A 15,401-nucleotide genomic window follows, 5' to 3' on the forward strand; every position below is an offset into this window, starting at 1 on the left:
ACTTAAACATACAGGGGAGTTATTGGGACAAATAAGGTAGATGATGAGTGGCAACCCTTGTTTTTGCCTAACCACTCTTGGCAGTTTGTAAATATTTAGCTTCCACTGGAAACTAAATATTTACATACTGCCTGTGTTGTGCTCTAGAGGGTTTTTATATAATACTGGACAAGACAATTATTATACACTTCTATCATTAGCTAGCTTAAGTAATATTTGCAGCACAATAAATTATATTATGGTCAGACCAATAAGCCTGGAGAACATCTGTTTGTATATCAGTAAAGTTGGTAAATATTAGGTCTAACCGTGTCTTGTTTTTTGTGGTTATCTTGTTTATAACTTGCTCACAACCAAAGTTTTCTCTCATAAAGTTTAGGAAATGCTGATACTGACCAGTATTCAAATCCAAATTACAATCTCCCATAATCACAATTTTTTTATCTTTGTCAACAAACGGAAGCAATCTGTTCTTCAACGTATCGTAAAAAAGTTGAAGAGTACAAGAAGGTTGCTTATATAAAACTACACACTGTATTGGAGTATTGGACGCCATAATGGAAATTATGGAAAATTCAACGGATTTGGTAGTAAAAGAGTTGTATGCCACACACTGTAATTGATTCCTCAGATATATGACAATGCCATGATGTGATCTGGTCTGGGAAGAATTTGCATCATTTCTGAACATTGTAAAACCCTCCAAAGTAAAGTATTCATCAGAATCTAATTCACAAAGCCAAGATTCAGCTATACCAATAACATCTGCAGCTAAAACACTTGGTTCTGATTTCATATCAAGGTAGTGTTTGTGTAGAGATCTTGCATTGTTGAACAAAAATTTAATATCTTTACATACAGAGTAAAGTGGTGTGTATGAGAGCTGCAATCTATTTTCTCTCAATCTTTCCATCTCTTTATCAACATTTTCATCTTTAGAAAGACTTTTTTCATTGAAATCCAGAATGAATAGTCCATCAAGTGACCTTACTCTAGAGAGTGCAACATAATGTATATGAGGAATTTTGCGCTGCTTTGTCTGTGCTAAGCTGATGACTGCACTTGAAAGAGTTGCTCCTTGTGCTTTATGGATTGTCTTTCCAGCAGCTGGTTGGAGTGGAAACTGAATTCTCTCATAGGTCTTCCTGTTATACACAAATGTTCTTTTTGCTTCAAATATGGGAGTCCATGTAGTATTAACATTTGTGCTAAACAAATGGCTGTATTGATGTCTTCTTGAAATACCAATGTTCGAGTCAGCAAACAGAACCCATACTATAGCTGGTCTTAATAGCGATTGTTGATATTCAATGTATTTCACAACACATGAAGCACCATTTGTCAATCCATCTGTAACATCAAGATTTACGGATATGTCATAGAGCATATCTACAGCAATAACCAAGTTAGTTCTTAATTGTCCAGTAGATGCTGGGTTTTCAGGCAAGTTTTGAACTAGTTTTAATTTCACTGATGCAGAGAGTTTTGTCTGTGATAAAACGTCTGTGTCTGCTCTTACATTTACTTTATTTGTTGAAAGGTTTTCTATTAGATTGTTATTAAAACAATCAACAAACTTGTTCTCAATAAACAGATGAGGTGCCTCCTTAGGATAGACTTGCATGTCTTGCCTGATGATGTGTTGATAAATGAGTTCTTTATCTTCATCTGTCATCTTGTTTTCACGGAGTCTATTCAACATTTCTGCAAATCTGAGGTCATCCTTTTGTCTCATAATTTCAGTTAGTTCATGCATATGAAAATGTTCATGCCATAAATTTTTTGCTAAACTCTGACCAGGATTAGAAAGGTCTTTGAAAATCCATTTGTCTCCAACAGGTGGTAACTGATACAAATCACCAACAGCTATGATGCTAATACCACCAAAATCTTGTTTTCTACCAGTAAGTTGCTGAAGTCTGTCATTTATAAATGTCAGCATATTATTTCCTACCATTGAAATTTCATCAATTATCACAACTGACAAATTACGGTACTTTGTCCTAAATGAGTTCAATTCATCTGCACTCATGTGTTGCTGGGTTTGATACATTTTCCTGTGAAATGCTGATGCAATAGTAGTCCCTTTGATGTTATATGCAGCTTTTCCAGTGTGAGCACAAAGTAATATTCTAATATCATCTGGGTTTTCACCTTCTTTTGAGTAGAGTATTCTGTGTAATGTTTGAAAAATTGCATCAATAACCACTGATTTTCATGCACCTGCTCCACCAGTTAGAAAAGCATATAATGGTTCATCTCTGATTTGAATCCAGTTTGTTACATGATTGTAAAATTCTCTCTGCTTAGTATTCAGGGATTGCAAAAGTTTATAATACTGCTCATCAGGAATGCGGACAGCACTCATTTCTGTTTCAGATACTTTTGAAGACAAGCCAAGTTCTGGACCAATATCAAAATCTCTGTGTTGAACTGTATCAGGATCATAATGAACAAATTCCTCAGATGGTTCAGAACTTATCTCTGCATCCTCTGCCTCAGCATGTTCTGTATTTGGTGCTACTGTCTCCATATTATCAAGATCTTCTTCAGCTTGAAGTCGAGCTTGTTCTAATTCATCCACAAAATGCTCATACTGCTTTTGCTTAACTTGTATTATACATGCTTTTTGCCTGTAGTGCTGTTCATAAGTTTGATGACTACCAAGTAGGTCAGCATTCTCATTTCTCCAAGGCAGAAAGAGAAGAATTCTTTCTCTGTAATACTGTTCAGAATTTGTTTTTTGGCTGCACCCTACATATCTAATAACTCGTTTGTTTTTTCGTCTTCTGATCTTAATCCCATTTTTCAAATGAACTAAAACATCCTGATCAGTAAAAAAAGTTTCTTCAGAAATATCTTCTGGGTTATCATCATTCACTTCCTCTTGTAAATCTTTTCTGATTTCTTTGGGGAAAGTTACTTCCAATTCGGAAACAACATCAGCTAAACACCAATTTTCTAGCTGTTTTGGTCTTCTTGCATACCTTTGTATCATACTGTCTGCTTTAATATCAGTTGAATCCTTGGGTAACTCATTCAATTCATCTTGATGTTTGAGTAAGAAAACTCTGTCTTCAGGTGGTGAAGTATTTATAAAAACAACCTCTCTAGTAGCTTGTGTAAGTGGCATCTGAAGGATCAAGTAACTTGCCTCTTGTGCACTGACCTCAACAAAGTTTAAGAACTTGTTTCCAATATGTCGAACTTGACGCTTAAGATCCATATTTCCCTCTGCAGCTTCTTGAGATGCCTTATCAAGCATTGCACTGATTCCTCTCTGAGATTTGCTGATATAAGCAACAATGTATGTGGCACATGCATAAGGATCAAGTACAAACTGAATATCTAAGTTAGCATTCCAGGCCTTTAACACTGATGAATTATAGTAATTCACTCTCATCTCAGATGGACTTCTCTTCAGAAATATTTTGGGACCTTTCAAGGAAGCTCGAATACATTTTATATACTCATCCTCACACATTTCTACAATAGTCTCTAAGAAGGACTCATAGTCTAAACTGCAACCATCTTTGTAATCATTCATTTTCTTCTGAATATCAGAATATATCTTTCTATAATGCTCAACATCAACATCCAATGGTTCAAGAAGCATGGTTTTGGGCAAAGGTGGCAATGGAAATCCAAATCTGCATACAGATCTACCGCCTTTTTTGCAAGTCTTTGAGTGTTTATGTACTTGAAGCTCTACAAGCTGCTCCATTTGAGGATTATTTTCCTGCAAACTACATGTGACATACTTATCTACATAAGCTTCAATTTCCTCATTACTATTTTCTTTGTGCTTTGGAGCATCACTTGTCCATACCAGCATATGAATATGTGGTGAACCTCTGTTTTGGAATTCTACTCTTCGAAACACATCAGTGACAACACCTTAAGGATTTTGAGGACTTTTAAGAACATTATTGATGAAGAGTTGAACTGTGTTGTCAAAGAATCTTGCACATGTTACTGGATCTTGTTTAACTAGTTTTGATTTTTCATTCCAATTCAAGGCCTCTAGTTCTTCTTGTGACAGGGTTTTTCCATCTAGTGTTGCCAATGTTTTAAGCAGATCTTGCCATCTGGTATCGGCTGATGACAGAGAAATAAACCAGGTTGGGAGACCTAACTGTCTTATCATGGCAAATACATCCTTCTTTTTAGATGAAAGATATGCAGGAGAATTTCGAAGTGTTCTGAATATATAATACCCTTCATTTAATCTTACAATTTTTTCTGCATTTGCTGGATTTAAAACTTGTTCTGCAGTGATTTTCTTGCCCTTTGATTTACATCTTCTAAGTGCCAAGTTAACTTTATCACTAACCTGTTTAATTTGAATTTTCTTCAATTTAAAAAAGATGTTAGGTACAGATTGTGCTGCTCGTCTATCAACACTGCGCAACTCCCATTTTGCGATATCACTGTAGTGTACTGGAACTTCTCTTTCCTCACTTTCAATTCTGCGGTGACCACAAAATATTGTTGGAAAACAGAGATATTCTGCATCTTTATCTGTAAATAAACTTATTGCTTTTTGGTTTTCTCCTGGGGCAAACACATAGAGTTAATTTGTATCAATATCTTCTTCATCAACAAGTGTATCAGAATTGCCTTGAATACAATCATTTGAAGAAACTTCACAAAAATCATCATCATTTCCTTCAGATTCACGATCATCGCTTTCATTTGAACTACCTATCAGTTCTTGTACTGTTTCTTCTTTACTTTTTTCGATTTCATCTCTCCAAGAATGGTCTATCACTAAACCAGAATCTTTATACAACTCACTATTTTTCATAAGCCACTGTAAAGCACTCATCACCATATTTGGACGAACATTTTCTGTGAAGCATGCCGATTTGTGAGATAATCTTTTCTTTAATTTTACAGCTATAGTCACATGCTCATCTATTTGTCGTGGAAGGGCATTTACAGTTGGCTGAATATCAACTGGGACATTTACAACATTTCCTTTGACAGACATTTGACCTCCTCTAGGTAATTCTCTTATTTGCATGAATGGTATGCGTTGAGATATCAACCTCTCTTCCAGTGGGTGTAATTTCAAAGCATCTGGTTGGTCAGGCCATTTCATTCCATTTCTAACAGAAAGTTTTGGAATTTTCTCATCCTTCAGAGCTGAACAGCAGGTTATACATAACCATTCTATACCATCCACAGATCTTAATCCAGTACAAATACTTTTACTACTAGCACTAAGATTAGTTGTATCTAGCTTCACAACACTTTTCCAAAACCAAGTTTGATGACAACATGTACACACATAAATTGGACCAATTTTCACTTCTTCATGAAATTTCTCTATACAATCTTCCAACGAATTACCATGACACCTTTTCTTTAATAATTTGTTTTCATGGTCTGTAAATTCTGCATCAAGCCTCCTTTTAGCTTTAGAAACTCTTTCACTCTCTCTTTCTTTTTCTCTATAATTTCTTCTACTTTGTTGTTTACAAAGCCGTTCTTTCTCCAGCTGCTGTACATTGTCTCTTTTCTTTTTCTTTGCTTCTCTTTCTTTTAAACAAAATCCTGTATTTAGCCTTGCCTTGTTCATACTTTTTAATGTACGTTCTCTTTCCTTGAGCTTTGTTTCAGGATTTTCTCTGACACTTTTTTTGGAAGTAAGTTCTTTCTCTTTAAATTCTTTACTTTGTCTTGCCTTGTTCATACTTTTTAATGTACGTTCTCTTTCCTTGAGCTTTGTTTCAGGATTTTCTCTGACACTTTTTTTGGAAGTAAGTTCTTTCTCTTTAAATTCTTTACTTTGTCTTGCCTTGTTCATACTTTTTAATGTACGTTCTCTTTCCTTGAGCTTTGTTTCAGGATTTTCTCTGACACTTTTTTTGGAAGCAAGTTCTTTCTCTTTAAACTCTTTATTTTTTCTTGCCTTGTTCATGCTTTTTAATGTACGTTCTCTTTCCTTGAGCTTTGTTTCAGGATTTTCTCTGACACTTTTTCCTGAAGTGAGTTCTTTCCCTTTAAATTCTTTACTTTTTCTTGCTTTGGTCATACTTCTTAAGGTACTTTCTTTGTCTTTCTGTTTTATCTGTGAGTTTTCCCTCCTTTTTTGCATGTAGTTTCTCATATATTCATTTCGATTTCCTTGTGATGATTCAGAAATAGTACATAATCTAGACATGTTCTTTTGGAACTCAAAGTACTTGTCAATTAAGGAAAGTCTCTCACAAATGGACACATTTGTTTTTCGTTTTACAGACACTGGTTGAATCTCAAACTACTTATCATTGATATATTACAACTTTGATAAAATGCAAACATGTAGTCCACAAGTTGATCAATATCCCCAAAAGTGATTTTTACAGCCTTGCCATCTGCACATGAAAGACCATCTTTTCCATGGGAATGTGAATCAAAAAATACAGGACACCTCTTGTCATCCACATATATTCCAGAACAAATTCCTCCAACTATAATTAATCCTTGATTGTATCTTGTACATAGCAGCTCAATACCTTCCTTCAAATTATTATTTTGACATGACTGATCCCAATCTATATGAGTCACTGTTCCATAGATCTGTTCAAAATAGCTTATTTCATACTGGTTGTCATGCACATAAACAGACTTGGGAAGTTCTTGGAATTGTAGCATTTTTGAAACAAATTGAACACTTGATTGTAATTCTGCAATTCTGAGTCTAAATAAATCATCCCCAGCAAAGAGCACCTCATCAAGTTCTGATGTAGTGGATGCATTTTGCAAAATGATAGACATCAAAGCATTACATGTGCACTGAACTCCTCGAGAAAAAGTTGGAAATAAATTATTTGCTTGATTAATTGTTCCAAATAATCTAGTGCCCGAAGGCAAACTGGCAATGTTCCTGGCGCCCGAAGGCAAATTTGTAATGTTTCTGGTGCCCGAAGGCAAATTTGCAATGTTACTGGCGCCCGAAGGCAAATCTAGTACTCTTTTTAAGGAGGCAGTATCCCCCCGGTCCTTAGTACTATTTTTTACGTGGCTAGTATCCACGAGTCTCAAAGGTCTGTCAAATGTTTCGTCAATCGTTGGGTCCTTTGTACTATTTTTTACGTGGCTAGTATCCACGAGTCTATTGTCACTGCTGGCACGACTCCGGTTCCCCTTCTTGGCCAATCCAACCCGCCAGTTCTTCTTGCGTGGCATCACCAGGTTTCTGCAAAACACATACAACTACTAGTACATGTAATTCAATCAGTATTCTTTAAGTAATATTTAGTACTTACTTCTTTCAATAATACCTTTCCCTAAAATAACAGAAGAACCCTCTCTAAACTGCACACTAAAGAGTTCAGATTCTGTGGAGTTTTTCTCAAGTTAGAGTGATCTGCCATTTGATATAAATTCAAATAAATTGAAATCTACAGTATATTACTCAATTTGTAATTAATGCAAGCATTCAAAACATTTTATAATGCCAAGATAAATTAACTTAATATTTAATTTGCATATATTTTCTCCACTGGAGTAAAACAGTAGTGAATTCTGTTATTGTAAATTTCTTGTCTTTGAACATTTTTTTCTGGGAGTAAATGCCACACACCATAATACTGAAAATTAAATAGATAAGCTTATTATTTACCCCTTTATACATTACAATTTTCTCAATGTCCCAAAAAACATTTTGCACTCGGATATAGAGAGTCCTTAATATAACCCTTGGCCTAGTGTGAGACATAAGTTTAGAGCTGAAGTTTTAATACGAAAAACTAGTTAATCTTTTCTCAAGAACAGTATGACCACTATTAATCAAACCAATATGAAGCCTTGCCCTTGTTTTTATATTCAAGTTTGTATAATCTCTAGTGATAGGGTGTCAAGTAGGGAATAAAAAGTTTTACACTGGAATACAGAGGAAAGAATCTATAAAATTCTTCTTTTTAAGAATGATTGGGTAATAAGTCAAAGTAATGGCACCTATTCTAATGTTGTTAATGATTTTCTTTTCCAAGTCAAAGTCCTTATTGCTATAGTGGTTCAACTTTCTTCATAGAAACTGGTAACAAAAAATACTCGGAACAATCTCATAAAATACCCCCCCCCCCCCTTCTGCATTTCTTTTAATGTGCCATTCAAATTTTGTAAATGTGACACTGAACTTGCCAAAAGACCTTGGTTAAATGACACATTCTCTGGTCATTAGTAATTTTTTGATGAAACATGGACATGCCATGTTTCTTCATTAGAAAATTATAGATTTACACTTTTACTACCAGTGTCCTTGAACTTGCTGCAATGACCTTGGATCAGGATCAAGACATACCCTCAGGTCATAAAGAATTTTGGTAGGAAGTATGAGCTTACACTGATACTCCATAACTAAGCTGTACCCTGGAAAAGAATTTTATACTTTTTCTGGCATTGACCTTGAACTTATCAGAATGACCTTAGATCAAAGTCAAGACACACCCTCTGTTCACAAACAATCTCTATACCAAGTATGAACTTCCAATGATTCTCCATTACAAAGTTATAGCCCAGACAATAATTAATTTTAATTTTTATCTACCTGACCTTGAACTTGCTAGAATGACCTTGGGTAAACTTCATGATATACCCTCATGTCATAAAGATTTTTTGTAGAAAGTATGAGCTTCCAGAGATTGTCCCTTACAATGTTACAGACCACACAAGAATTTTATTTGTTTCTCTAGTGACCTCGAACTTACTGGAAAACACATAAGCTGTACTAAAGTTAACTGCACAAATATTAATTATCTATGAACAACTGCATTCATGTCTTTTGAACAAACGAAAAAACAACTTAAGCTAGCTGAGCTTTTGATATTCTTTATCAGTTCTTCCTACCCACTATTCAATTAAACTACAATGCTGCATGAAAATTCACAAAATTTTTAACACCAAAGAATGAAATATGTGGACATAACAAACAGTATTCGAGCTCAAATGTCCATTAAACATTACAAAATAGGAGCAGAGCAAACACGGACCTCTAAAACATCAGAGGTGGGATCAGGTGTCATGGAGGAGTGAGCTTCCCGTGCCGAACAGTCACACCCGCCGTGTGCTCCTCGTCATGATCAGGAAATAATGGAAAATCCGTCAACAATTCAGTGTGTAAATAATGGCCTAACAATTAGTATGATAAAGGTCAGTCAGCATTTGACTTAATGAAAAATTGTATTCTCTGACAAGGTCATGGTATCGCCAAAGAACTTACAAAATGATGACTTTAAATGAGACTGCTGATATTCTTGTTCCATCAACTTGTTTGTCAATAACTTCCCTCATTTTAGAAATTGTTCATACATAGAGAATGCTCTGGCGTATTGAATCAACTGAGAGATATAAACCCCGTATGCAAGTGATAAGGGTATATTGCTGCATAAGTAAGGGAAGTTGACGATTGAAAAGTTAATAAAAGTCATCACTTTTATCATAAAGCTTTGGTGTTAGATTACCATTACAATCTTTTTCTAATAAAATTACCAAATATGAAACAGATGTGTTAGACTCTGTGGTATCTTTTATCTCAAGCTCACCGGGATATATCGCGTAGACATAAGAATAGAAATAACCATTGTTAATTGACAATACATTGTCCATACATCTAAATGTTGAGTTGAAGGCCACAGCAAGAATCTAAAACGTTATAAATATATTGAATTTTGACACAGGCGAGTTGTCCTTAAACTGCATTTGCAGAAATACCAAAAAACTTTAGCACTTGGAATACAGCAAAACACGCTTACACGAACATACTTATAATGAATTGGCGCTTACAGTGAAGTGATTTTAATTTCCCATGACTTTAAAATGTATAGTAAAATATTTTTAAAAAATTAAACAATTTAAAAAATTTGTGTCATAACGCCATTGAATACCCCTGCAGACAGCCAAAATTTCATACGCCACATTTAGTTTTAAATTTGTTTGCACAAAAGATTTTTTTTCTATAAGTTCAAGGTGCATAACTCAGATAATCAAAGTACTGAGACAGTACTGAAAGATGGGGTCAAAATAAACTTCATGCTAGATTTCACAAATTTTATTAACGCATTGGGAAAATTTTTTATAGGGTTTTGATACCAACTTATTTTTTTTAATAGCACATAAAAAAATGTGAAAATATATCTTAACGATTTTCATTTACTTTGTAGTAGAAATATCGAAGTAAAGAAACCTTTTTGAATTGTTCGAATTTCACCGGGTCCGAATTAATATATTTCCGGAACCAAACAATCGATTATGCGTACGCAGTCGTAATACTACGCAGGTGAGTAGTTTGTTTACTAGTGTTATTTACAATTAAATTATTTACGTTTGAAATTTTTAAAATGCTTCATTAATTTGAGTATGAAAAACATCATATCAATCTCTTCAGTTTGATCCAGAGTGTTTATATTTTGATCAAAACAATTTCTGCACTCTTTCATATAGCATAGATTTGATTAATGTGTTCTACACACGGTTTCCGTTTTGAGGCCTTGACTGACAGTAAACTAACAGACGGGGTCACGTGACCCCGTCTAAAAACTATACAATGTTAACCTTATTAGGATGGCCCTATAATCAAAGATGGCAATTTAAATGTTTTGTGAAATTGTTCCTATACATACATCCCTAAAAAAGTTTGAGAGCGGAAACTGAAAATTTCTTCTTTTTTTTAAAGTTCAAAAGGGATAACTCTGTCAAAAATCAACGAACCATGACTAAATTCAAACTTGACCTGAATTTGCTGGTTAAATAACTTCAAATGCAACTTCAACCTTATGCATACATCCCTACAAAAGTAAGAGAGTGGAAACTGAAAATTTATTTTTTTCTAAATTCAAGAGGGATAACTCTGTCAAAAACCATCAGAGCATGACCAAATTCGAACTTGACTTGGGTTTTACTATGACGTATCCGTATGTCAGATTTGAGTTGAATGTGTGCAACTGTTGCAGAGATAATGAACAGAGAGTCAATGATGACGGAATGACAGAATAGGGTAACACTATATGCCTCCTTCTATTATAAGGCAGGGGGCATAATTAATGGCTATAACGAATTACGCTTAAAGTGAAGCAAAAGCGTCCATCCATGGCACTTTGTTATAAGTGCGTTTTACTGTATATCTGCAAGACTACACTGATACATGTATTATTATTCTATTGATGTGTTAGAAGTTTTGTTTGATAATTATGAACATGCAAAAAACAATCTAAATTTCCTGCACCTGAAAAAGAAAAATTCAGCAACTAAATCTTATAGTCTTTTGCTTCCAAAAGTAACTAATACTAATTGTAATGGTGGTCATTACAGTGTTTACCAAACAGCTCATTTACTCAAGTAAATATTACTGTAAAATGATATGCCAATAAGAGTTCAATGCATGTGCATACACATGCTGACAATCTTCCCTTTTTGAATGATTTTATGTTTATGCTGCATATATATATATATATATACATTTGAAAAAGTTCAATGAAATGCTAAACCTAATAGCAGCCATTTTCAATACGCATCAATGATATCCCGACTTGTTTTCAATTTAGAAACCTCACTTTATGGACACATAACATAAACCTACATAATAAATCTTCTTTCATTGATAATTGAGAAATTAACTGAATGAATAGCCTATAAAGAGCAAGAACACGTGCAGGCATAGGACTCCATACTAATTACATGTTTATCTACTGATCTTCAATGAATTTCATGAAATCCTTCAATGACATCAGGGGTCTAACATAAAAATATCTTAATTCATGTCCTCTGGAATTTTCCTTTTAAATTCATTCTGTTAATAAACAGTAAAGTTAAATATGTACATATTGTCGATATGTATTAAACAGTAGTATTATTAAGTAATGTTATGTTTTAATGATAAAAATATTATAAAATTGCAAGTACTCTTTGGAAATTATGAGTTAATTTTTTGATACTAGCAATTAATTCTGAGTTGTCTGTTTGGAGAGTTTCTAGCCCTGCACTCATGAATAATTATTGGCATACCAGTAATTTGCCTAATTGCTTTGAGAGTCTCTGAATCATTTAGGTGTATTCAAATAAAATTAAGATTCCTGAATAAACATATATACATACATGTATTTGCTAGTCGCTAAGTGCATGAATAAATGATTTGATAAATACAAGTATCCCAAACTAAAAGAACAAGATGAAAAAACTAACACCTTTTTTTGAGTAGTTTAATCAAATCTAATATACTAAATAAGTAAATTATAAGTATACACACAAATATTAACATGTACCATATACATTATATATGGCACAAAACGTCTTATGTGGTGAATATAGTCTCAGTACGAATTGTCAATAGGGGGGCAAAACTTCCCATTGCCAAAATAAATCAAAGAATTAGCCTTAACAATCTGTATTGAATACAAAAATATGTAAAAAGTTGAAACAGTATCTTAATCCCAAATTTTAAAATGTAGAAATTTTCCACCATACCAAATCGGTCGTAATTCAATGATCTACCCCGCTGCTTCCGAGATAATTCGATCTGATTATTTCATGACATTTAAAGTTCTGAGCATAAATTCCCTATATACAATAAGAAAGCAAAACAAAAACAATATTAAACACCCAGTGCAGATAATTTATTACTGCATATAAAATGCTTTTTCTTCGTAGCTCGTCCATCATAAGCCATTATTTCAACAAAGCTGAAAGGGATCTAATGATTACCAAAAAGAATGCGATGTATTTGCAAAAGCACGTAACAAAATCGTAACACTCAAACCCACCGTTCGTAATGCAAAACCTTAGACCTGAAAAAAAACGTAAATATTCTACTTAGGACGCTATCTATCTATCTTCTTCCAGACGATCGTTTCTGCGCATGCGTGGATGTTCTAATGGTAGGCCTAAACACCGGGTTGATTAACCGTCGCTATAAAAATCACAACTGTTTTCTTCCTTGCGCAAATGAATTTAAGATATTGTTTAAAAACATCAAACATCACATAAACATTTGTTACATATAATTAAATTGTACATTATGACGAAAATGCTTCTTCAAAATTGAATATATATAGGCCTAATTGTGCAATTTAACTTAGCCCCACCCTGGGGCCTGGACCCAAAACTGAGGGGTAATACATTCCACAGTGTTGAGGGCTATTATATTCATGCCAACATTTAACTGCTTTCAGATCACAATTTAGAAACATAAGACATTTTTTTTTAATTTATACAATTTCAATATATGACAAAGTTACATTTGTAGCCCCACCCTGGGACCTGAACCCTGAACCTAGGGGCCATAGATTTCACAATTTTGGTAGAGAACTCGTTGCTCAATATAATAGTAAAACATTTAACCTCCTTGAAATTTGGGAGTTAAGAAAAAAATCTAAGATATTATGCATTTTCAACATTCACACACCTGACCTTGACCCCACCCTAGAGCCTGAACTCTGAGCCCAGGGGCCATGAATTTCACAATTTTGGTAGAGGGCTCAATGCTTATTTTAATCATGCTAACAGTTTGACTGCTTGTTGTCCAGGAGTAAAGAAGAAGATTTTTAAAGATTGCATTAATTTTAGTGGTTTTTGCCCCACCCCTCAGGCCCCAGGGGGGCAGGAACCATGAAATTCACAAATGTTGTCCCCCTTCACCCATTAATGCTATATGCCAAAATTGGTTGAAATTGATTGAGCGGTTTCAGAGAAGAAGCTGAAAATGTTCAAATGTTAACGCACACCGACGGACAAAAATGGATAGCAATAGGTCACCTGAGTAAACTCAGGTGACCTAAAAATAAAGCTTTTTTTTTCCAAAAGCAAGGAAAATAGTAAGATTTATCTATCTGTCCCCCATTTATCGCTATTACCATACAGACTTTTAACAAAATATCTCAAACTGGCCTCACTTGGCCTTTGAAGAACATTAAAAAAGATAAGTTATTTTTGTTTCACTTTTATTCATCTATTACTTCCAGGTCTACCTGATCATTAAAACTAGGAAAGTACTTTTTGTATTATACAATCAATGTTCTTGCATAATTCTCTTATTCTATTAACCTTTCAAATACATTATGTACACTGATTAATTATCAAAGGTGAATGGCAAAGGGGAATAACTTCACTCAGTAGAATACAAATTAATAGAGCCCTGGCCAGGACCAGAACACTTGACCAAATGGTCCAGATGTTTAAAATTCTGGTAAAAATACCCTTGCTTATTAAAACTTTTACTCTGTTTGCCTCCAATATGCCCAGGAGCAGAGAAGATTTTCAAAGAAATAATGCACTTTTACTATTTAACACAGCCCTACCCTAACACCAGAACCATGACCGAGGGTCATGAAATTTACAAATTTAGAAGAGGTACCCTCATCATCATAACTATGCAATTAGTTGAAGATTTTCAAAGAATTCACACATTTTCACTATATTATCAATAGAGCCCCCCCCCCCCTCCCACCCCCTCAGAAAAACAGCAGAACCCCTGGGACCACAAGTTTTAAAAATTTTGTAAAAGCATCCTTGTTCATCATAACTAAACACTTGTTTCTTTGCTTTATAACCAGGAGTAGAAAAAATATTTTGAAAGAAATTATGAATTTTCACTATATAATCAGTAGAGCCACCCCCCCCCCCCCTTTCACAAGAACCCCTGACCCTGGGGCCATGAATTTCACAATTTTGGAAGAGGCATTTTTGCTTATCATAACCATGCAATTCCTTTGTTTAAATAATACCCAGGAGCAGAGAAGATTTTCAAAGAATTGATGTATTTTCACTATATAATCAATAGAGCCCCACCCTAACAGCAAAACCCCTGATTCAGGGGCCATGAAATTCACAATTTCTGAAGAGGCACTCTTGCTCATCATAACTATGTTTTTAGTTAATTTCTTTAATACCCATAAGCAGAGAAGAAGATATTCAAAGAAATAATGCATTTTCACTATATAATCAATAACCCCCCCCCCCTTCACCAAAACCCCTGACCCAGGGGCAATGAAATTCAACATTTCTGAAGAGGCACTCTTGCTCATCATAACTATGTACTTAGTTAGTTTATTTCATACCCATAAGCAGAGAAGAAGATTTTCAAAGAAATAATGCATTTTCACTATATAATCAATAGAGCCCCCCCCCCCTTTCACCAGAACCCCTGACCCAGGGGCCATGAAATTCACAATTTTGGAAGGGGCATTCTTGCTTATCATAACTGTGTACTTAGTTAGTTTATTTTATACCCAGGAGCAGAGAAGAAGATTTTTGAAGAAATAATGCACTTTTACTATATGATCTATATAGCCCCACCCTAGCCCCAGAACCCTTACCCTGGGGCCATGAATTTCACAATTTTGGTAGAGGGCTCAATGCTTATTACAATCATGCTAACAGTTTGACTGCTTGATGTCCAGGAGTAAAGAAGAAGATTTTTA

The 15,401-nt window shown here is 34.5% G+C and overlaps 1 protein-coding gene across 1 annotated transcript; it reads right to left on the reverse strand.

Annotated features, from left to right (window-relative positions):
- Positions 1–242: 242 nt before the first annotated feature.
- On the reverse strand, positions 243–3,835 carry LOC133195120 (uncharacterized). The gene is made up of 3 exons (XM_061330991.1): positions 2,340–3,835; positions 534–2,174; positions 243–267 (listed from the first exon to the last, which is right to left on the reverse strand). Exons 1-3 carry the CDS (start codon positions 3,833–3,835, stop codon positions 243–245), a joined length of 3,162 nt encoding a protein of 1,053 aa, XP_061186975.1.
- Between the last annotated feature and the right edge of the window lie 11,566 nt (positions 3,836–15,401).

Source organism: Saccostrea echinata, unplaced genomic scaffold (genome assembly GCF_033153115.1).
Source record: "Saccostrea echinata isolate AGI-Se365-2 ecotype Australia unplaced genomic scaffold, CSIRO_AGI_Sech_v1 ptg000029l, whole genome shotgun sequence".
Classification (NCBI taxonomy): Eukaryota; Metazoa; Mollusca; class Bivalvia; order Ostreida; family Ostreidae; genus Saccostrea; species Saccostrea echinata.

Coding starts and splice junctions, on each gene's coding strand:
- LOC133195120 (XM_061330991.1), bottom strand. CDS start 3,835: ATGCTGGTATGGACAAGTGATGCTCCAAAGCACAAAGAAAATAGTAAT. Junction 2,175..2,339: donor GTCCGCATTCCTGATGAGCA/GTATTATAAACT, acceptor AACATTACACAG/AATACTCTACTCAAAAGAAG. Junction 268..533: donor GCGTCCAATACTCCAATACA/GTGTGTAGTTTT, acceptor ATATACAAACAG/ATGTTCTCCAGGCTTATTGG.